General features: G+C 27.7%; 4 protein-coding genes across 10 annotated transcripts; 2 read left to right on the forward strand and 2 right to left on the reverse strand.

Annotated features, from left to right (window-relative positions):
- Positions 1-6,024, forward strand: DCAF12 (DDB1 and CUL4 associated factor 12-like protein). 2 transcript variants are annotated; one of them, XM_012484535.3, is made up of 6 exons: positions 1-497; positions 597-1,067; positions 1,143-1,373; positions 1,468-1,752; positions 1,835-2,000; positions 2,184-6,024. In XM_012484535.3, exons 1-6 carry the CDS (start codon positions 412-414, stop codon positions 2,337-2,339), a joined length of 1,395 nt encoding a protein of 464 aa, XP_012339989.1. In that variant the 5' UTR covers positions 1-411; the 3' UTR covers positions 2,340-6,024. The 2 variants fall into 2 exon arrangements, with proteins under 2 accessions (XP_012339989.1, XP_003692325.1); XM_003692277.4 differs by having other exon boundaries at positions 612-1,067.
- Positions 5,302-13,832, reverse strand: sigmar (Tumor necrosis factor alpha-induced protein 8-like protein sigmar). Of its 5 annotated transcripts, none has more exons than XM_012484545.3 (5): positions 13,535-13,832; positions 7,809-7,887; positions 7,519-7,620; positions 6,599-6,870; positions 5,302-6,503 (listed from the first exon to the last, which is right to left on the reverse strand). In XM_012484545.3, the coding sequence occupies exons 3-5, from the start codon at positions 7,526-7,528 to the stop codon at positions 6,150-6,152; spliced, it is 636 nt and encodes a 211-aa protein (XP_012339999.1). In that variant the 5' UTR covers positions 7,529-7,620; positions 7,809-7,887; positions 13,535-13,832; the 3' UTR covers positions 5,302-6,149. The 5 variants fall into 5 exon arrangements, with proteins under 5 accessions (XP_012339999.1, XP_086763352.1, XP_086763353.1 ...); XM_086907226.1 differs by lacking the exon at positions 13,535-13,832 and adding an exon at positions 11,435-11,764; XM_086907227.1 differs by lacking the exon at positions 13,535-13,832 and adding an exon at positions 8,151-8,243.
- betaggt-I (geranylgeranyl transferase type-1 subunit beta) lies at positions 11,436-16,255 on the reverse strand. The gene is made up of 4 exons (XM_012484538.3): positions 15,198-16,255; positions 14,727-15,087; positions 13,535-14,656; positions 11,436-11,926 (listed from the first exon to the last, which is right to left on the reverse strand). The coding sequence occupies exons 1-3, from the start codon at positions 15,729-15,731 to the stop codon at positions 14,544-14,546; spliced, it is 1,008 nt and encodes a 335-aa protein (XP_012339992.1). The 5' UTR covers positions 15,732-16,255; the 3' UTR covers positions 11,436-11,926; positions 13,535-14,543.
- On the forward strand, positions 16,138-25,181 carry Zn72D (Zinc-finger protein 72D). Of its 2 annotated transcripts, none has more exons than XM_003692274.4 (11): positions 16,138-16,402; positions 16,679-16,842; positions 16,962-17,303; positions 17,701-18,267; positions 18,384-19,097; positions 19,167-19,488; positions 19,575-19,762; positions 20,730-20,878; positions 22,115-22,210; positions 22,359-22,479; positions 22,753-25,181. In XM_003692274.4, the coding sequence occupies exons 1-11, from the start codon at positions 16,353-16,355 to the stop codon at positions 23,034-23,036; spliced, it is 2,997 nt and encodes a 998-aa protein (XP_003692322.1). In that variant the 5' UTR covers positions 16,138-16,352; the 3' UTR covers positions 23,037-25,181. The 2 variants fall into 2 exon arrangements, with proteins under 2 accessions (XP_003692322.1, XP_012339991.1); XM_012484537.3 differs by having other exon boundaries at positions 16,252-16,402; positions 17,812-18,267.
- The last annotated feature ends 12 nt before the right edge of the window (positions 25,182-25,193 follow it).

Below are 25,193 nucleotides of genomic sequence, written 5' to 3' on the forward strand. Positions count from 1 at the left end.
ATATTACACCAGAGGAGATTGAAATTTCCTTTATTAGTGTTGAATATTTATTTTGGATACTTTGATTTTTCTACAGTGTTTGAGAGATCATTACAATGATCGTATTAATGCATGAATATAAGCAAGTTTTTTAAATTAATAGTTCCTTTTTTTGGAGGTCAAACAAAAAAAAGTTTGGCTTTGCTTATAATGATAGGAACATGTATTTATGTTCCATTTAGGTAGAACAATTTAATTGGGATATTATAATCAAAGACATTTAAAATAATATTTTTAAGACTATATTGTTAAAAATAGTCTCATATTATATAAGTAAGGATAATTACAACAAATTATCAAATAAATTTTATATGCAACAACATTTAAGTATTCTAATATATATTAATTAATAAATAATAAAATTTGAACATAATGGCTGAAACACAGCGAATGACTGTTTATGGTAGACATCCTCCCTGTGCTAGTGGAACTCGTTTAGAGGAACGTCGTGCTAGAAGGTAAACCATATAAAAAATGTTAAATTAAAGACTATTTATAATTTTTATTACTTTTCTTATAAAGTATTATTTTAAACAATTTCCATTATAAGGAAGTAGTTTTTTTGATTCTAGATTAGCTTTGAGATTGGAAAGAAATAGAAAATCGGACAAACCAGATGATTTTATATGTTATGAATCAAGTGATGATGAAGCAGAAACTGTAAGTGAAGGAAAGCAATTTTTAAGAACTTCATTTAATTTTGTGGATTATGTACGTGCAAGAGAAACAAATACAAGAGAAGTGAGGAAAATTAATCAAGAATATGGATTTCGACACATATTAACTCATGATTTATTTAAAGAATATTCAGTTAGCTTAAACAATATGAATAAAGTCTTTTGTTCTCAATGGTTAAGTGATAGGCAAGTAGTATTTGGTACAAAATGCAACAAATTGATGGTTTATGATGTAGCAACACAAAAATTAGATCAAATACCATCTCTACATGGAAGACAAATTAATTCAGGAGGTGGTGCTGTTCCTGAGCAGCAATGTGGTATACATTCTGTTCAAATTAATCCTTCTAGGTATTTAAATAAAAAAATAATTCTTATTTAAATTTAAAATTCATTACTGCATTATTAAAATTTATAATTTTACAGAACTCTCCTATCAACTGGAGCAAGAAATAGTAATGAAATAGCAATATATAGGCTACCAACTTTAGATCCAGTTTGTGTAGGAGAAGGTGGTCATAGAGATTGGATTTTTGATATGTGTTGGTTAGATGATGAATTTTTAGTTTCTGGTTCTAGAGACACCAAAATGGCTTTATGGCGTATAGATAATGATCTTGCTGAAGCTCCTGATAAAGCAGATGTGCCAACACATAGGTATATAAAATAAAAATTATATTTATATTATATATTATATAAAATATAAATAACAAATATATTTTGTAAGTATATTATTTTTTTTTTATATTAGGTTGATTCAACCTGTATGTGTTAAGGAATGTAGATCTGCACAAAAAGTACGAGCTCTTGTTTTCAATAGAACATATAAGGAAATTGCTGCTATTACTCTGAATAATTTCATTCACATTTGGTCTGCTGAGACTTTTAGACAAAAGATATCTAGAAAATTACCAGTTTGTCAAGAAAATGTTTGTCTTGCTGTACAAGATGATGGTGTTTATGCTGTAGGATGCCGTTCATATACTTTACTCTTAGATGCAAGAACTGTGCAACCAATAAAAAGAATACCTTCACGGTATATAACATTATTTTAATTTTTTTAAATTTATTATAACTTATGATTTTTTTTTTATTCAGTTATAATATTTTTTTTATAGATATAGTGGTTGTGGAATCCGATCTGTTAGTTTTCAAGGTTCTGTTTTAACTATTGGAACAGGCTTAGGAATGATGTTCTTTTATGATGTTAGAGCTCAAAAGTATCTTGAATCATCAATTAATTCTAACAGAATTGTTGTATTAAAAGCATCAAAAGGATATGTGGTATGTTTTAAAATTTCTTCTTTTTTAATTATAAACTATCCAAAAATATTTAAAATATTTAAGAATTTTTTGTCTTTATATATATATATATATGATTGAATTAATATTTATTATTAATAATAATATATATATTAATATATATTACATAATATATTAATAATATTTTTTTTATAATAATGTCAGTTTCCTGATGAAGAGTACATAGACGGATTTCAAAATGTAAAATATACACCTGCTATATATACTCATTGTTACGATGGATCAGGAACTCGATTATTCACCGCTGGTGGACCTCTTCCCGTAAATCTTTATGGTAATTATGCAGGATTATGGCAATAAAGTTAATTTTAATCAATAAAAGGTTCGCATCGATTTTTACGTAAGTAACTATAAATTGTACATTTAACTAAATATTATTAAAATTTTATCTCAAGAGGTATATACACCATAGACTTAAGAAACGTTTTCTGGTCATTGTCATCTTGTATATTCATGTTTGTATAATTTCATTTTCTTTCGATTTTATTATATGAAAGTGAGATGTAAGCAATTTTATTTAGGCTTTAAAATTTTAAGATAATAATATACACTTTTCAAAGATTTTTATACTTTATGGATAAATGAAGAAGAACGAATGAAAAGATTTTATAGTTAGAGGTGTATATATCTCAACTGCCTGATAAAATAAGTGATACAAATAAATATATCCAATTTTTTATCATTTCAATTGTATATTGACTCTGAAAGTGATTTTCATTGAACAATTTCATATTACTAATCAATTATATCAACATGTTTGTATGCAATGTGAAAAGAACCAAATTTGACGTATTAATACATTATTGTATATTTAAAATTAATATGTGGTGAATGATAATTTTATGATTGACATGATTTATGTTATGACTTTATTATCAGCTTATTGTAAAGTTATTAAGCTATTTCTTTTAATATAAAATTTTGCTCTAATATTATTTATTATATTTGAAATCTAACAAATTATTGAATAAAGATCTCTTATATAAAATCAATGCATTTTAAAAAAAAAGCACATTATTACAAGTTATTACTGATTTAAATTTTTATGTTATCTGCATACAATGTAGTGTTTGTAATTCTTGTTGTACATTTCTACATCTGTACAATAGAAATAAAAATTTTAAAAATTAATCAACGAATGACACTGCAATGAACATTAAGTTTCTTAGATGCAATCTATCAAGTTGAAATTTTAATACTGGCCTTAAGAGAACAATACACAATGAATATTTGTTATAAAAAATTTATTTTAAGAAAACAATATCTATTAAAATCTTTATAATGTATTTCTATATATCATATAGAATGTCAAACATATATAATTTTAGTCAATGCATGAATTATAAAACAATATTTTATAAATGTGCATAGCAATTGTTAATGTTTTGTTAAATCGAAAATTTAAAAAATATATTCAGTTTATCATAATTTAAATTAATTATTTTTTTTAACAATTTTTTTCGTTAATATCATTGTACATATGTAATGTTAAATTTATTAATTGTAATAATATTTAATATATACAAAAATAAGTACAAATAGATGAAATTATAAATTCATTGAAATTAATTATGATATATTATAATTTTATAATATTGAGATCAAAAGAAATCAGCTGTGCACATTTGCAATAAGAAAACATTATATATCACAATCTGCGAGTTTCTTTATTAAGTTTCTTTTTTTATGACTCAGCAAATATATCTTCAATGAATGAATTGTAATAATATTAATTGTCCAAAATAATTTTATATTTAATTAAATAGATTTATGTCTATTCTTGAGATAATATTTTTAAATTTTGGTGTACTTAAATGATCAAGTTCACCAATTTGTTTTATGTATGAAATCTGTTGATATAATAAAAAAATGCAAGTGCATTTTCAATACTTAGAATAAAACACTTTAATGGATCAAGAAATCATTGACATATAAACAATAAACAATTGAATTATTAGTATATCTCAGTGAATACATGTATATTTGATAACAAATTATATTCTGTTCGCGTTAACAGATTATAAATTGTTAACATATATTCATAATATCATTGCATTACATAATGAATAAAAATGTGTGTTGTATTTATAAATTCATGATTAGATTGTACGAACATGTATATGATCATGCATAATGAATACATTGAATACATTTTAATACAATTATCACATGTACTTTTACTATAAATACTACAAACATTACTATTATAATAGTCTTACAAATTCCATAATTTTGTTTTTTGATGTATGCAGTAATTTTGTATATTTCAGAGTATACACTTTCAAAATAATTATTAGTTTTAATTTGCAAAAATCATTTTTTTCCATATAAAATTTTCAAATGACTTCAAATATAGTCCATGTTAATACGTCCTAATTTTCATACTAATATCATTTAAGCAAAACAAATCTAAGTATCATGTAATTTAACTCAAATAATGCAATAGGAAAAATATACATAAATAATTTTTATACATAAACTATAAATATAAGTTATAAAAAAAATTTATACAGGTCTAATTACTGCATTGCTGTATCAGAAAATATTTTTCGTGTATTATCCTTAGCATATGAAAAATGTGCATATGAATTTGTGAAAAAAGTATAATATATGAGTATAGAGTAATTTAAAAATAATTGATTTTTTAATAATTTTCTTCAATTTTCTTCAATTTTTTCTATAAAATGTTTTATATGTATCATATATTTCTTTTTCTGTATCACAAGAATATATTTAGATTTGTTGAATATAATTCAATATGTTTTATTATATCTGTAGTAAAATATTTCTCAAAAATTATTTATAACTTATATAAAAATATACGAATAATATGTAAATCGGTTATAAGCTCATTTAAAATTTTGTTTTAAAAATTACATCCTTTAATGTTAGGAAGATACCCAGTGCAATTAATATGTGTACGTAGAAATTTCTTATAAATTACAATTAGATTATTTTCGTTGTTTCTGTTTTTAATTAAAGTATTATAACAATTTTAAGCAAATATATATTTCGCTAGAATCAATTATAAAATGTAGCTATGTTATTTCTTTACTTTTATTTGATATTTAAAATACTAAATATTTCACACAGGCAGTGCTATTTGATAGATGAATAAACTGCATTAATTTTATGTATGTGCGTGCGAGTGTGTGCGTTAAATAATTTATGTAAATAAATATACCAAATCATTAATTACAATTGTGTTTATCAGTTTTTCTTCTTTGAAAGAATTAGAAATAAATATTCAGGGAAAAAATAATTTCTCTTATTACAAATAATTTATTAATGGTATATCAATACAAGATTTTTATTTCATTTAGAATCATCACAAATAATGTGTAAAGAGTGTATAATTTATACAAAACACGCAACACTGCGATATATTTGTAATACATGTGATGTAAATATTTTTCAATTCAATTATCGAGGCTTAGCCATGATATTAGATATGTTGTGTCAAAAATGTATTGAGGCGTATAATAACAGGAGAAAATTTATCTTTATAGATATACTCGTCGATATGTCAGAGTATAATTCTTGACGAGTAAAAAAGATATTTTAGAGCATATATTTTTTACTGCATTCTCAGTAATGACAAATTGCTTTTTTGACGCGTTATTTTGTTAAGATTAACATAATCTATCATAATTACTATAAACCCATTTTTGGGTATAAATAAGCTCATTTCTTTTTTTTTTTTGGTATAGATTGACAATTGGTATTCTAACGCATAAGTATTGTAAATAAATATACTGATCATAACAATATACATTCTGAAAATAAATAGAGTATTTCACAATTATTGCATAAATTGGTGAGCACTACTGTGAAATCGATCGATTTTCACGGGAAACATCATATTTTAAAACCATCCCCTCTCATATCAAAAACATATTTATCATTTTTTATTATACAGGCGATTGTAAATAATTGATATCACACATACATTGGATTTCTTTTTTTGGTTTTTTTTTTTTTTTTTTTTTTTCAAAAAATAATTAGGGAAGAAAGTTATTATCTTCTCCTAATTATCTTTCAGTAAATATAATTTTCGTTCATGCTCCCCATTGATTGCGAAAATTCAGTCGCGTTTTTATAATAAAAAAATCAAAGATGCCCAGCATCTAAGGCCTTATTTATATCACTAACTAGCATTCCAAGGATAGGTCTGTGTTCCGAATCTTGCCTAAAAACGGAATCCAAAAAATCGGAATGCGTTAAGAAATCGAACACTTGATCACATCGATCTTGAGATTTGTCTGTAAGATGTGGTTTTATAAATGTTTGTATTGCAGTTCTGCATCGCTCTAATGATTTTATTAAATATGCCCTATCGAAACTGAATTCTAATTCATAAAACGAAACTACAGACATGGCTACAGCTCTAAGGGCAGTTCTTATTTCGGCGAGTTTTGCGTCATCAGTGACGTTTAATTGTTGATTACGTTGTAGAAGACCCACCTAGAATGGATGTATTAAACGAAATAGACATATTTGACAAAATCTTGTTCAAAAAATCGCATCTATATCACAAGTATCAAGAGAAGGACACATACCTTAATAGACAATTTAACAATATTCTTTAAAACCTTTTCAGGCTGCTTCTTGTCTAAACTAGGATTAGTTTTTGCAGCTCTTTCCATAAGTTTATAAAGATTATCCAGAAGTGATGTAGTAGCATCATCTATCAACAGTGATCTTCCTGCTCCTGTAGATACAACTCTACCGAGAAGTTTTTTTTGCGCTCGAAGACCTAAATCACGAGCGCGACTTCCGGTGCCTCCGGCGGGATAAGATCCCCCGTTCAATGTAGTCGCCGACTGCATCACTGGAGAAAAAATTGCAAGCGTTGTACCATCTGCTTGGCAAGCATGGGGTTGAATAATGGTTCTTTTGTTGGATGAATTTTTTGTACAATGTACATTAGAAAAGTTAATAAAGCTAATTGCTGTATATTACAATACTATAATGTAAGTATTTAAAATTGTGAATATAATATGTAAGTATTTAAAAAGTCATAAGATTTTATATACGCATAGATTTATCAAAAATTATTTATTCATAATTATCATGAAATAAGATTATAAATTTGCAATTAGTAAATACTGGAAATTTGTAAAGAAAAACTCTTGTAAATAAAAAATTCTCGATTACAAGCATTAATAATATGGAATTTAAAAAAGAACTTTATCATGTTCATATTATACATAAAAAATAAACGATAAGAAATAGATAGAAAATTATATTAACATTCACATTCACATTATATTAACATTATATATTAATATATAATATATATCAATATGTATCTATAATATAAACTTTAATTTATAGATTTTTTATTAGAATTTTTTTAAAAATATTTTAATATATTTATTCTGATTAAATTAATATAAAATAAGATGTTTTATTAATATATTAACATAAATATTATGAAAATAATAGTATATATAATGTGCGTGTGATCAGAACTTACCATCAAACATTGGTAGACTGCTGTTTCCTCTAGGCGATAACGGGATTATGAATGAAATAAAGAAGTGTTCTGTGAGCACAGTCGAAACTCAGGCAAAAGTAACTAAAATAAGCAAGGATGTAAAACGAATCAATATAATTTGGCGCAAAATATACATGTATGAAACAATATTATGTTAAGAAATTAAATGAGCAACATAGAATGATGTTGCGTGTCGTGCAAATGCGTTCGTGTTTGTGTTCTTATTCGTGGGAACGAATCAGAGCATCATACAGTTAACATTTGTGTACCTTGATTGCAGTCGGTTACGGCTACAAGATGATAGAGCAGCCAGCTCTGCAATTCCATTACTGCCGTACCCCACGCCACCTGAAAAAATATATTTAATGTATTTTACAATATATATAGAAAATATGATATAAAAATTAATTTATTCTTTATTAAATTATAAAAATAATAAAATTATATTATATACAAATGATTTATAATGATAAATGCTAAAATATTCTTATTTTTATTGTAAATTTTTAATTAATAATAATAAAAATGAAATTTTGTAAATTAAAAAAATTTATAGAAACATTATTATCATTTCAATTATTTATTTTATTATAAAAATTATATTAACATACATTCCGTGTCATTGAATACTGTGAAAGAGATAAAATTTTTTAAAGAGATGATAATATTATAAAAATGAAATGCGAATCAAATGCAATTATATATTTCTGATTAAATATTGTATACATATGCATGATATGATTTAAAAAGTTCTTAAAATTTCAAAAATTTATATATTTTTGAACATGAATTTAAATTATAATGCATGATTTTATTTAATAAATATATAATATAATTAATTATATTTTAAATTGATTGAAAATATCTCTAATAATTAATCTTAATAATCTCTAATCTTAATAAATGTCTCTAATAAAAATAAAATTCATTATTAAATGAAGACGTTCAGATTTAATTCAACAATTATAAAAGTTACTCAAATAAAATATTCCGATTTTAATTATTTTTAAAATTTTCACTGTTAAGCTCCACTTATTTATTGCAGAATAAATTATATTATTATTACAAAATTTATATGAATATATGTAAAAAAGAAAGTAAGAAAAATTGGCGGGTGAAGGATTAAATAGGTTGAAGCACATATACTCCCTCATTCGTGCAATTTATGTCAGTAACTGAGGTCAAACTCGATACACTGGAAATGGAACGTAAAGTGCGTTGTAGTTTGTTGTCGCAAGGCATAATCTTATATATGTGTACAAACGCATATATATATACACATCGAAAAGGTATAGCCATATGGAAGTTGGATCGATTTGTAAGGAGCGTCAAGGCAAGCCAGAGACTCTCATTCTCGTTTGTCGATGTAATATTGTAAATAAAATAAATGCGTGATAGAATAATCTTGATACAATCAATATTGGTTAAATATTTGAATATTTAAACAAATCTTGATTTAATCTTGAAGCAAACCTTTAAAGATTTTAACTTATAAAAAGAGTATTCACTTATACTAATTGAGAACGTTAAAATCGCTTTTAAACACATTCGACTTATCGAAATAATGAAATCATCTCTATACGTGATTCGATCCAATGTTTCGATTTATCATTAAAAGATTCAGATCGATCTCATAGAGGTCGTTCACATATTATATAAAAAAATAAATGATTATAGCAAATTATTATAGCAAATCAATTTTTTTTATTTGAAAAATTTTAAAATTAAAACACAAAAGTTGTTAATATAATATTATATAAATATATATAAAATATTATAAAATATTAAATTTCAGATGAAAAAAATTTTAATTAATGTCGCGTTAAGAAAGATCATAAAAAAAAGTAAAAATAAGTGATCGCCTAAAGAACTTTCGTTCATAACTATTTCTTAATTGCTATTCTTAATATTTCTCAATTAATTACAATATCAATATTATGCAGGCTAATTAGATGATTATGAAATATATAATATTAATTTCAACAAATTTTAAAATATTTTGTTTTTATTACAAGATTTCTATAATTGGAATATATTTTCTAAAATGATCTACTTTCTTTTATTTAAATGTTACTCTGGAAAGGAAAGGAAACTATATTCTAATAATTTTCCAGATTTCAAATTCTATTTATTTTACACATATACATTTAAACAAAATATTGCTATAAATTAATATATATATTGTTTTTTGAATTTTATTCCAATCTAAGAAAATTCGATTGCAAAAAAATAAGAAATAATATATATAATATATCGAATGAAATTTAATAAAGAGTTTTTGATAGTAGATTTATAAAATGAATTAAGATTTTATTCTGATTTTTATCTATATGAAATTAACAATTCCATGGATTTTCTATAATTCCGTTTTCTTGTTTTACTTAAGTATTAAACGTACGATAAACTTACGTCTATCATGATGAGTCACGAATGACTAATGCATATATGAACTGTTAATTTAATGATACGATATATAATCGAGATTATTTAGAAAAACAAATAGTATATGATTCTTAAAAAAAAAAAATTTATATTAAAATAATTAACATTAATTTAAATTAAACTTATAAAGTTATTATTTTATGATATATTATTATTATATTCTATCTTTTAAAAATTATAATTATTAAAATTTTTTTTAATGTTTAAGAACTTTTATATTTTTATTTCCAAGAAAACTAATATAAATAGAATAAAGACAACTATTTTATGAAAAAATTATAAAATACAAATACAAAATTATAAAAATTATAAATACATTATAAAATACATTATAATATAGTTGAAATAGGTTAGAAATTTGTCATTACTTTAATTACATATCTACTTTGTATTATCGCAATACTTTTAAGGATATAATTAATAATTTATACTTTCTAATATATATAATTTTTTAATGTTAAAAATTTACACACGTTATATTTGCATGCCATACTTATTTGAAAATGAAATTTAAAATGCAGGCAATTGTGTTGTATTAAATAAATTTGAATTTAGAAAAATTTTTGTCATTGATCAAATCTAAAAATTAAAAAATTTTATTAATTAAAAATGATCATATAAAAAAAATTAATCAAAGATTTTTTAATATTTATTCGAAAAAATAATTTATTTGTATTTATTATTGATATTATTGATAAAATTTTTTTTTATCTTTTATTATTATTTTTCAATTTCTAACCTCTTTAGTAATGCAATTAAGTCAATATTTTCAATACTTCTCGCTTATTAGTCATTAGTTTAAGTCCGGTACACATTTATTATCAACAAAGATATACTAGAAATGATTGATTATCAATTCTCTTCAGTTCACTCGTTTTTTAAATATATAGCAGATTAGAATAAGAAATATTGAATGAAATAGAGAAAAGTTCAATACTGAAATATAAATACGAAAATTATTATCATATTTTTCTGCTTAAAATGAGACTATATGATATAATTTAAATCATATTTAATATATTAATTTATTTAATGAGTTATATTTTATCATTATTAAATCAATAAATATTTAAATATAGTATAATAATTCATTCGTAATTAAGATATCGATAATCAGATTACGGATCAGAGAAAATATTTGGTTATTAATATTATTCAATTATAATAAACTTAATAATGTTTAAAACAATTGAAATTCTTATTATTTATGTTTTTTTTTGATTCATCTAATAATTCAAAAAATAAATTATTATTATCTTTATCAAACGATTTCAGAGTGAAATCTCTTTCTTCATAGCGGTTTATTACTTTATAGCAGTATTATTAAATTTACGAAACTAAAGAAATTTCGTCATGCAAAAATAAACTATTCTATATTGATTTGTCATGTTTCAATAATTCGAAGTATTAAATTTTTATCATTATTATAAAATAATTTAAAAATAAAACTAACCTTTCTTTTTATAATAAATTATATATTTCATTCTGTATATAGATATATTTACAAAAGTAAGTTTACGAAACTAAAATATTTATTTCCTTACAAAATATTATATATTCAAATTCAATTATATGTTAAATCAATCAAATTTTATTCTGACTTATTTTTTTTTAATATATTCTTTAATATTTTGAAAATAACGAATTGTCAAAACGACTTCAAATCGAGAGCTCCCTTCTTCTTTCCACTTCTCGATTTCCTTAACGTTTTTCTTTTTTACTTCAAAAGATGCAGCTGTCACACCGACAGCTGTGCAACCGGCACGAACCTTCTTGTTAAACTGAGCATCTTGTCTGAGAATATACCCACCACCTGCCCTTCGATCGATGTATTCAGTTTTATGTGTGTGTATAAACGAACATGTCGAATACAACGAAATGCGCACGTGCTCACACGACAGTTACGAGATGGATTATGCTCTATCCACAAAGGTCACGCGTTCATCTGTTAAATACAACTTTTGAAAAATATTCCTGTTTGGTCATTTATAATGGTCGTTTTTGAATATTGATTTCTCATGTCATGATTATATATATTCTATAAGATGTCGTATAGAATATAATAAAAATATAATAAAATATATAAAAATATATAAATATATTTATATATTTATATTTTTAAAATTAATCTTTAAATATTTTATTATATAATAAAATAAAAAAATAAACAGAAAGAGTAAATTTACATTGCGTCCTTCAAAACAGTAGGAGGGACATATTTTCATCACTACATCTGTTTTAAACATATAGCTTATTCAAGGCCGAAGATCGTAAGCATGATATAATAATAACATTTTAAATTATATCAATAATGTAAGATACAATTATTTTATTCTTAATATTTACAATTGTCTTAAAAATTTTACTATATTAAACACAATTTGAATTGTTTTATCGAAATGAAACTGTATACAATTTATATGTAGTATATAATTCAAATAAGTTGATTGATTGATGTAACGCGAATCAGCTCGTTAAGTACCGCAAATGTAGTTGCCGGTTATTGGTGAACGCACTAGATGAATTCACGGAGCTAAAAATGATCGATAAAAAAGTGAATTGTGGTTCTGGTAATTAGAAACAGTACAGTAAACACCCGTTGTACAACAGTTTCATTCATTGTACGATAACTTATACATTGTACAAAAAATTATCTATTTACAAATTTATATTTCATGAAAGGACGAAAACATGATTTACATTAAGTAAAAAAAAAAAAAAAATGTTGCTTTTATATTTGTGTTCCCTTTTTCTATTTGTTTTTGGATATACGCAGTCATGTGGATAAAAATCATGTACTGTGGAAAATTTCATGCTGTACTGATAATCGATTAATTCACAATATCGTGGGACTTTGGCTGTTATATTCTAAAAATATATATATATATATATATATATATATATATATATATATATACATATATATATGTATATATATTGAGGATTTTTATATTATTTTATTATATTTTTGATATCTATCATTTTTATTGTGTCAAACGCACATATAAGGAATTAAGTTACATGCATCCGTTCGGCCATGACTAAGTGACGCAATTAAACGAACTCGTCGCTTTTGCGAAATTCAAGTTTCCACTATGTTACATACTTTCCTTTTCATGAGATTCGATATTACGTCAAGAATATGTATGCGATATTATAAAAACTATTATTTTTTTCGTTATGAATTTTATATTTATAATTATACTTTCAACAATTTCATATTTAAATATACATATATATTATATTATGAATATTTTTTTGCTCAGTTTACTTCGATAAAATAGATATGATACAAGTATATCTTAATGATTTAATGAAATATAATATTTGGAAAATAAATAATTTATATTAAAAGATATTAAAATAAAATATTTAAAAATAGTATTTAACATTTTACGAATTTTATATTGAACAAGTTCTTTTCAATCATGCGTATCTATCCGACGGTAAATTTATTTGTTCTAAATCTAGATTATTTAATGATTTCATTCTTAATGATGAAGAAGTAATCTTGTTCATAATAAATTAATTTAAATTTTGAGCGCGCACTAACCTCGGTTGATGTCTGGGTCGCGAATGCGACCCCAACACTTGACAATGAAGTTTCTCTTTTCCAACGACCGTAGGATAGATATTATTCTATTGTTTTGTTTGCGTTTCACTTGATTTGCATATATATAAAAAATTTCACTGATAGCTTTTAAAATATTTTATCAAATGAAAGATAATTGAACACAATATACAAATATGCAAAAAAAAAAAAACGAGAAACACCGGCAATGATAGAACACGCTTTTCTTGAACTACACAGTCTCTTCGAATGAACGAACGAACGTCGTCTGTTGTGATCTGCGAACCCACCCCGGTTACCATGGAATCATCATTCCGCGAGGTGGGGCGCATGTGGCAGCTACGCTCGGACAACTTCGTAGTATCAAGGAGTTTTCTTCGCAGTACGCGCTCATTCGTTGATGGGGTTGTTGTGAACAAGAAAAGAGGAAATATGACTACAAAACTTCTCAATTTAACGGTAGTAAAATGTTTTTTTAAATACTACATTACTTAAATACTACATTCATTAAATGTTATTATTTTAGTTCCATAAAAAGTTAAAATATATAATTTTTGCAATTTTTTATTAGGATGATAGGCATTAGATTAGAACTATTTATATATACTTTTTTGTTTTTATTAGAATTTTTAAAATTTGTATATAATGACAATTTAAGATTGCATTTGAATTATGCTACTAATTCTTTTTTTATTTTTAATATGACATGTTTTAGATTATATATATATATATATATATATATATACATATATATATATATTTAACAAGTGTCTTTATTGAAACAGAATAGTTAATAACATATTTCAAAATCATAATATTTTTATTAATTGACATTTTTAGAATAATGGTTCTAGGCACAGAGAATCTGTGAGAACTTTACAAATAGAATTCATGATAAAATGCAAAAATGTTATTTTTCCTTCCTGCTTTAACTCTGTGCGTTTGATATGAGATTTGGTTGCTGCAAATATTTTATAGATTGTTAAATGTATTACCATACCTCTTGAATTTTTAATAAATGTTTATATGCTCGATCAGAGATATTAAGAGCAGCATTCATTATACATAAATCAGTTTCTCCTAAAAGACTTAAACCACATAAACCTAAAAATCAAATATTCATATTGCATATTATTTTTATTGTAAAATTTTAGATATTCTATTTTTTACATACCTAAGTATGTATGAAGAGGATCTGGCAAACAATCAGCAAACTTTCCAAATCCTCCAACAATACTGTCTTGAGTTTCAAGAAGGAATGCTCTATTCTTATCAGGATCTGATAATTTATTAATATCAAGCATTTGTAGAGTTGCACCCACCCAAAAACTATAGCAAGTATCAGAAGGCTTTCCAGGTCGTCCGTGAAAGCCACTATCTTGTCTCATAAGACACCATCTTTTTAGTCTATTTAATTGATCATTTGTCAATACATTATGAAGTTCATTCATAAGGAATAGACTAGCTACAGCACAATATGTAGATCCTCCATGTGATTCAAGACCAGGTCCTTGGCCCATTGCTCCATCATATGACTATAATCATTGTTGAGATATTGTGCTATGATAAAATTAAGTAGACAAAGCCAATTTTTGTTAATACTCTTTATATGTAAAAATATAAAAACAAAAAGATAAAAACTTACAATGCTTTTTAAAATATAGTCAATTGCTTTTGTTTTATCAATGCCTGACCAATCATTTAAAATTATAGATATACAACAAGCACAATAAAGAAATCTCATATCACTTTCACATCCTGTTATAATAGCTGTAAATGATCCATCTGGATTTTGACAAGCTCGCATTCCTTCAATAATGGATTTTTTATCAACACGACTTAAATCATCACCAAGAATTAAAAGGGTAACTAATCCAATATATGTCATTGCTAAATGACCACATTGATATTTTGGAGCATCCTTTGGTATTGTTGTAGAAGGCTGAAAACCTGATCGTGGTCCAGCTCCAGTTACTTGAAGCCTATAGATCCAGTTAATTGCTTCTAATTTTGTTTCTTCGCTAAGATCATTCAAACAATTTAATATATCTAATCCTGATATAGCAAAAAACGCTACTGCAAGTCTAGAACAGTCAAATTCTGCTGAACAATTGGGCATTATTTGTAATAACCTCTGGAAATATTTAGCATGCTTTTTCGTTGCTAATTGCGATGGCATGTTGTATCTTGTTTTTGTATGATTAAAAAAATAATACTTCAAATATATGCCGATGTATTGAAGGAGAATATTGAGTTTAAATTTGTTGTGCGAATGGAAAAGAATTCCATTAGAATTATAATAAAACCTACTAGAGAGCGCTTCAATTCTGAACGATAGATGTAGTTACTACTAGGGGGCGTCAAAAATAATTCGTTGAACGCACGCGTCGCCGGCAAACTAGCCCTTTCTTGCGCACGCCGGACGTTCGCCGCAACACGCACCAGCCGCGAAAATTACGCAAACTACATACTACCCCGGAAAACGGAGATAACGAGAAATACGCAGTAAGTTAAGTTTCAATTAACCGTATACATCTGTCCGCTTCGTGAATACTTTCTCGCGGTAGTTTCTCTGGCTAGTACGGTAGCGCGTTGATTTGCGCGGAGGTAGTTTGTCGGAGGACGACGCAGGGTTCTCGTGGAAGCGGCCACTGAGGGCGCGGCATTCTTGCAATTGTTGCGCCCGGCTCCAACAGAATAACCAATAGGAGCCGCGGCAGCGCCGCCATTCTATCGAGTTCGTGGCACGCCCTACAACTTCCTCCATTGTCCTTCTTTCCGGGATTCTCTGCGAGGAAGGATGGCTCAGAACAATTATTTTGGGTTTACTCACGGCGGAACTCAATATGGGTACGAAATCGATTGCATACCATAATTATTAAGTAGTTAGTGTTAAGTTTTTCGAAAAATCGTGACGGTAACTACGTTGGCGGGAGTAATAACTGTTCGTTAAAATCGGTGCACGCGAGAGCCCAGCCGGCTTGGCCGCCATTTCTTGCTGAGAGTAGAGCGTCCATCGAGCGTCTCTCCCGGGCACGGATCCGATAGAGGTCTTTTTCGTTTTGCCCGTTTCCATTTCTCATTTTATTCCTTGTATATAAGAAAACCTATTGTTCTTTTGAACAGAGCGACCAGCGCAGCCGCTTATCAGACTGGTCAAGCGGGATACGCAGTAACTCCAGCGGCAACTGCCGCCACGTACACTCAACGACCTGCTGCCGCTGCAGCTACAGGTTACGAAACCTATCAAGCAGCCGCTGCTGCAGCTGCTACTGGGACAACATACGCTGGTAAGTTTATTTTAATTAATTTTATTTTCTTTTCTCTTCTCTTTCTATCAAATATACAGTTCTCGTACTTATGTTAAAGATTTTACAAAATCTATCTAATTCTGTGTTTTTCTTTATAGCTGCTAATCCTGGTACTGTGGCTCAAACATACGATTACGGTTACGGACGTGCTGCTCCTGCAGCTACATACGACGCTGCTAAAACTTATTACCAACAACCTGCTGCTGCTGCAGCCACTTATACTACTACAGAAACTCATTATCAAGCTGCAAAACCTGCATATAGTACAACTAGTGCTTACACGGGTACAGCAAGACAAGCTACTACTACTGGACAAGCTAAAACATACCAAGCTTCAAGTACAGCTTATCAACAATCTAATCCTACTCAAAGTGCTACATATTCTTCTGGATATACAGCACCTGCTACACCTGCTGCTACACCATCAACAGCGACAAATAGTAAGTTTTCATTAAATCATTATATGTACATATATGTTAATATTTTTCGCCAAAATTGAAAATCCTATGTAAATGTCCTGCTAACCGTGACGTAGGCACTAATAACATGAAATTGATCCTCTGGCTGTTCAAATTGTACATATGGATGATATATAAAATTTTGCTAACATTTTAAATCATAATATGATTTAAAAGTTTAGCAAAATTGAAATTTTTTAAAATTATAAAATTAATATCATATAAAGATTTTTTAATTATTATATAATATACTTGATAATTGTAATTTCATCAAAAGAATGAAGTATTCATTTTGATGGATACAAGTTAGTAGAATGGTTTCATGAATATAAAGGATTGACTCCTCCAAAGTTTGAGGTTTCAATTTCATTTCCCTTAGAAACGGCGAGTACAACGTATTCCGGCTACGACGCAGCGCTATATAGCGCTGCGACTATGTATGTAGCCCAACAGAGTGCAAACAGCAATTCAACTAACCAGAAGACTGGAGGTTGGCAGGGCTACGGACGGAAGGGATTTGGCACTGGAGGGGGAGGAATGAAGGCAATGCGGCCCAAGCAGCCTCCTAAGCCTCAACAACTACACTATTGCGATGTCTGTAAGATCAGCTGTGCTGGACCTCAAACATATCGTGAACATCTGGAGGGTCAGAAGCATAAGAAGAAGGAAGCTTCTCTGAAAGTACCACAACAACCACCAGCACGTGGGGCAGGCAACAGTCTGCGTTGTGAACTTTGTGATGTCACATGTACTGGGAATGATGCATATGCTGCTCATATTAGAGGAGCAAAACATCAAAAAGTTGTTAAGTTACATACTAAACTTGGAAAACCAATACCAAGTGCAGATCCAACTGTTTTGAATCCAAAACCAGCAGCAGCGGCTAAAACAGCGGGAACTAAGAAACCAACAGTAACTGCTACTCCTAAAATTAACTTTGTTGCTTGTAAGTAATTTTTTTATAAATACAAAGTTTTAAGTTAAAATGCATGTAAATATTATAACATATAATATTAGGTTGAAAATTTATTATTAATAATATTATATATATAATATTTAAAGCTGGAAATTTGGGAACTGTAAATCAAAATCAAACTGCGGAAATTAAATCTGAAGAAACTGCAACAGAGGAAACTGTAGAAGAAACAGCTGTTGATGAAAAAGATATTCAACCAGTTGGTCAAGAATATATAGAGGAAAATAAATCAGAAGATGGAAAAATTATAAGTTTTAATTGTAAGCTTTGTGAATGCAGATTTAATGATCCCAATGCCAAAGATATGCATATGAAAGGAAGGCGGCATAGATTTGCTTATAAGAAAAAAGTTAATCCAGATTTAGTTGTTGATATGAAACCAAGTTTGAAACAAAGAAAAATGCTAGAAGAAAAATTACGTAGACAACAAATGCGAGATGAGTATCTACGCCGTAGAGAAGAAATTAATCAATTAGGACCTATGGGTCCAATGATGGATGAAGAAATGATGTATTGGGAAGAAAGACGACGTTATGAAGAAGAATGTGAATATTATGAATGGTATCGACGTTATGGACGCGGGCCTGGAGCTCCACCAATACCGCGACCTTTCCCAGGACCACCTCCGATGATGATGTTTCCTGGACCTCAAAGAAGGCCGGATTCTTCTGATGATAAACATGTATTAGCTCATCATACCACTATTTATCCTAAAGAACAAGAACTGCTGGCAGTTCAAAAAATCGTTTCTCATACTGAAAAAGCATTGAAATTTGTGTCTGATACATTAGCAGAAGCTGGTAATTATCTTTTATTTTGCGTTTATAATTATTCTTATATTTATATTTTATATATCTTTATAATTATAGGCAAAAAAACAACACCACAAACTACTAATGCCACAGCAACAACGCCAACTACAACTTCACAACAACAATCACAACAACAGCAACCACAACAACAACAAAATGCAGATCCAGTAAAAATTAAAGAAGATTCTGATAAGAAGAAAACAACAACACCACAAAAAGAAGATGGTAGTGATGGTAATTTGTTTTCATTCCAAAAAGAAAAAGAAGATTCAAGAATATTAAGAGGTGTAATGCGTGTCGGCAATTTGGCAAAAGGACTTTTATTATCTGGTGATAATCATGTATGCCTTGTTGTTCTGTGTGCAGAAAAACCAACACGGTCAGTTGAAAAAAATTTATATCTTTATACTTAAATATATGAAATATTTTTTATAAAATGACTTATAGATATTTATCTTTTTACAGATCATTGTTAAACAAAGTTGCTGAAATTCTTCCAGCACAATTGAAAATCGTAGCTCCAGAAGATACTTACAATGTTGGAAAGCATCCAGAATCAGCTGCATTAACTGTTTCAGGAGGCAGTGTGACTGTTAGCGTAACTCTTACCAGTCCTTTAATGCGCGAAACGCCTAAACCAGCTGTAGCTGCAGGTGATTTGATCGTTTTATATTTTGATAGTGGCCAAGAAAAGGATAACTGATAATTTTAGAAATTTTATAAAAAATATCTTTTTATTTTCATGCTATTTTCTTGAATACGTAGTTTATGAATTTTGTTTGTTCTTTTCATGGCCCAAAAGCTTCTTTGTAAATTTTTTTAAGCACCAGGATGATGCAGGGGCAGCCAAGGACTTCAACGGTTGCCAGTGTATATACGCTCTAACATACAAAATTTCCTTTTCTTTTCGATACAGCTGCATTTTAGTGTGTCCACGACTGTGTATTATTTAAACTTTTAAAAGTATGAATATAAAAAAATGTAAGAGCGTACATAGAAATATATCAGCCATTTTTTAACGGAAAAGAGAGAGCGTAAACTTGATACGATTAGACGTCACTTTTCTTCCTTTTAAGTTAATTGTAGTTGTATACTCTTAGTTTAATCAATAGTTAAGCTGGAGTCTCCATAAAGAAGAAAATATGTGTTAGTACGAACGTGGACACGCTTTTGGTATGAGGAAACAACGCTGAGGCAATCTTAAAACTATGGACTTTTTGATCATGCATTAATAATTTTGAAGAAAACCCTCTATTATCGAATGCTGTACGCATAATATACAATGCGCAGTTAACTCCAATTCATAACCGATGATTCTTTTGATAGTGTTACTTTAACAGATACTTTTAAGTAACGCTGTCAATGTGAATAAGAATTATCGGTCGTTCTTTTATAATGCGAAGAAAAGGACGTTCATGGATAGGAGTAATGTATCATTGTCGTGTACTACATTCGATTAGGTTTATTTTTGTTTTAATAAGAATGTTTTAGGCTATGCCCTCAAGTTTAATGTACTTGAGTTAAAATATAGTTATGTATAGAGGGAAAACCCAAGTTGGGCATGATCAAACACTCTAAGTGTTGTCTAAGCGTGTTGTGCTTTCTTTGTTGGAATCTCAGATAATGCTGGACAGCAGCAACAGGGAGCTGCTCAACCGCAAACAACGCCCGCGACGCCCGCTGTGACGAAACCAGATCCACCAGATGTACTTCCCAAGGCTAAGTGTTTGGAGGCTTTAGCTGCACTCAGGCATGCCAAGTGGTTTCAGGTTTGAATCAATCAACTCTCAGTTCAAGATCTCGAATTGTCAGTGTCAAATTGTTGGCACTAATGACTTTTTCTGTTATTTTTTCCTAATACGTGAACGCGTGCAAGTTGTCCTCTCTCTCTGTCCGCAAAAAAGAGCAGTCTTAGAACTTCCAGCCTTGTGACAATTTTATTTTCATTACCATCTATCTTCTTGTTGATATGATTTTGTCTGAAACGTTTATTTGATTACGTTTGATGTTTTAACTTTATAGGTTTGCCAATCCACTTTATCCATTTAATATTTTATATTAAGAATTGAAAATCTTTATAAAGCAATTGTTTATAATTTATAATCTGTATTAGTTATTATAAGTGGATGGTAGTGGCAATATGTAATTATCAGCAAAAATTGAATAAAAAAAAAGGAAAACAAATACATACATATATGTATATACATATATATATATAACATACTTTCAAAAACAAAAAACATCGAATGTGCAATCAGATAGTTTCAGGCAAGAAGTTTAAGCATTATGTAAGTGTGAATTGTAGCATTTAAATATTGATGCACATCAAAAGCATTTACATTTGCTTTACTTCAAATCATCAACATCCAGAATAATAGGAAACTATTTGCAGACAATCTTATAAAAATTGCGTAATTTCTCTTCAAAGGATGTAGTTTTATTTTTGTTTATAATGCACTGAACTGCTTTATGATGCTTATGATTAAGCTTATTCATTATTCTGGATTAATCTTAATGCATTGTAGCCTAGACTGAGTCTGTTCTAGGTCTGTCTTAGAAGTTTTTAAAGTTAGTATATTATTCTTTAAAAATATGTACTTTATTTCATATTTTCTATAGAATGTGCATTGTGAGCACTTAATTAAAATATTAAAAGACAGACAAGCACAAACACACAGTGGTGTCATAAGTATATCGGGTGTTTTTTAGTTACAAGTTTAATAGTTACATTTGGCAGTTTAACAAGTGTACAATTTTTCTAATATGTTGCACTTTTTTTTAAATATTATGTTAGGTATTAATTGTTCAGGAAATACTTAATATAAACACCCGATAATTTTGATATGGGCTAATATTTAGGAGCTATAGGCACGAGGCTGGGAGGATAGCTAAAGCCCACACAAAGCAAATTAAAAGTAGTTTAGGGCGTCACATCTCCAGAAGATATTGAGATTTTAATGTGGTTATTATTGTTATCATATTGAAATACTAATCGTATTTAACAGGCTAGAGCAACTTCACTGCAGAGCTGTGTAATGGTTATTCGCATAATGCGTGATCTTTGTAACCGTGTACCCACTTGGGGACCATTAAATCCATGGGTTAGTATGGAATAACTTTCTATTGTGCAAATATCTTAGTTCAATTTATTTGAAATAAAATAAAATAAAATAATTATTTGAAATAAAATAATATTTAATATTTCAAAAAACAAAGAAATAAAAATAAGAGATTATTAAATTTTTTCAGGCGCTGGAGCTATTAACAGAGAAAGTAATTAGTACTGCTGGAGGACCTCTTAGTCCAGGTGAAGCTTTAAGAAGACTTTTAGAATGTGTTGCTGGAGGAATATTGCTTCCAGGCAGTCCAGGTATAGTTAATTTGCAATGAAATTAATATAAACAATAAAAATATTGATTTTTTTAAAATATTTTTGAAACAAAGTGATGATACAGATGACGAGACTGAGTATATTGTGAAATCCATCCAGATTCTAAAATCGAGTATTTCGATTTTTGTATCTTAATGGTATTCTTCACAATATTACATAGATGATTGGCAATCTGATTTTATGTATTTATGTAAAATTTTACAAATGATTTGTAACGAAAAACAAATGGTTACAAATAATATATTTCTGTAGGATTATCTGATCCATGTGAAAAAGAGCCAGTTGATGCGATAGGCAATATGACAGCTCAACAGAGAGAAGATATAACTGCTTCGGCGCAACATGCTTTGCGATTGGTTGCATTTCGTCAAATTCATAAAGTTTTGGGTATGGAACAACTTCCACCACCTAAATATAAGGGCCGATATGGTAGGAAACGAAGACGTGACAATAGTAACGGAGAAGGAACAGATAGCGAGGCCTCGAAAAAAGATAAAAAAGCAGAGGAGATCAAAATGGAGACAGACTCCAAGTAGATCTACCAAAATATTTGCTTTATCGATTTACTCGTAACTTATATAGTATAAGAAATAAATTTTTCTCGTGTCAATTGCTTGTTCAATGAGGTGTTTCTATACTGGAAAGATATCAAAGATTAAAACAAGACTAACGATCTATTAATATAGTGTTATGATTATTTAGAATGTAGTCTCCCTTTGGACAACCAATGGCGCATCGTTTTAATTCGCAATCATGATTTTAATGACGAAAGAAATTATTAGGTCGGATTATATCATTGTACCTTGACTTCGTTTTTGAACGTATAACATCGTCGAATTATCGCGTTACTACTAGTACTAAGTTTTCTGTTTTATTGATAAAAACTGATGTACTGCTTCGATTGTTATAAGCAATTTAATTTTTTAGTAAGTTCTGAACCTCTTTAAAATAAGGAATATATTATTTCAGATTTCATTTGTTAAATTCATTTTACGTATAAACACTAGATTTTAGTGTTATTATAAAATATGGATAATGTTATTCTTAAGATATATAAGAAAACCTTTGCAACTATTTTATTAAAGGTTTTTGAGAAAAGACTTATAATCTTTCCTAAACAGGCAATTGGTACGATTAGTTCCAGCACTAGGATTTTGTCAAAAAAAAAAAAAAAATGATGAATGCGTTATTAGTTCTGAATTACTTATTTAGCTATATTTGAAAGTCACAATGTATGATGAAGTTTAATAGAGAGGGTGGCAAGAAACTGAACATTTATAAGTTTTGAAGTTAAGAGTAGGTTAGTTTGTATTGAGAATTCGTGTGTATGTTGTGTGTGTAGTCGTAAAGAAGTGCAGAATGTTTCCCTGCACAAAACAACTAACACCGTATGTTCTCACCGCGTGTACTGATTCACGCAGAAGATTCCAAGAAAGCAGAGTTGAAAATCAATTATTACAATAGATGCTTTGCTGTCCAATGAGGGTTAAGTGCACGTGTCAAGAATTCCTAATATTTTACTATAGTTTGTTTAAAAATTTCACAGGAAATCGAATATAATTTCAAAATGTTCATACGTAATAAATTTTGTTTCTGACACAGTGTATGAATCTTCTGTTGTACACATGCAAATCCTCTTTGAATAAATCGAACATGCATGAGATAAATATAAAGTTTTCTTCACTTCCATATTCCTTTGCATATTACAGTACATATTGTATAAGAGCTTTTATCAATAAGATAAGTTAATAAGAATTATTCTCTTTAGTAAGAAGGCCACACACACAATAGCACTTCGATTTTACTATTATAATTATTAATTAGTTAATTTTCTACAAGAAGAAACACTTAACATACAAAGAAAGTTAATTTATTTTTGGATGGCACCGAGTAGAACTGAGACTGATATTGTATTAATTTTTTAATAAAATTAGCAGAAGATAGAATTAAAAAAATTTAATTTTATGTTTAATTTAAGGATATGATTTGTGTATAAGTTATGAATATAATTTTATATGTATAATTGATTTTGTTTGGTACAACTAGTCTTTTCAAATAAGAATATGGACAATGATTGACTCTTATAATTTCAATTTTTTCTCATAAATGTATACAATTTTTTAATCAAACTAAACTGACGTATGCTTTGAATCAATATAAGATTAAGCATTAAGTAATTTTCATTTCCTATTCTACAGTATTAAAGTATATATTTGTATATATTTAAATTACATAATATGTGTATTATTAGTTTATTATTTTTTCAACCAAATATATAACGTATATAATATAATATATACGTTATAATATAACGTAATAAACCTGCTCTACATGCAGGTATTTTGCAAAAAAAGTTTGCAAACTTTTCATTCAAGCAATTTTTCATTAAATGATTAAAACTTGTAAAAACGTGTGTAGAGCCTTGAAATTTCAAACGAAATAATGCAAACTAACTTCTTGAAAATTTGATAATTTTTCAAAATTAATATGGAGATTACGTTATATTCTATTCATACATAAAGATCATATCTAATGTTCACTGTGCCATTCTAATTATATTTTATTTTTAAGAATAATATGCGATTTATTAATTTCATGTGAAAAACAATTGCATGTTTTATTATAAACATGTTTCGATAATAAAGGTAAATATTTATATTGTTTTTAGAATTTAGCTTAAAGTCTGCGAGTTT

This window comes from Apis florea, unplaced genomic scaffold (assembly GCF_048593485.1).
Source record: "Apis florea isolate Af1SG1 unplaced genomic scaffold, ASM4859348v1 contig_2835_pilon, whole genome shotgun sequence".
Taxonomy (NCBI): Eukaryota; Metazoa; Arthropoda; class Insecta; order Hymenoptera; family Apidae; genus Apis; species Apis florea.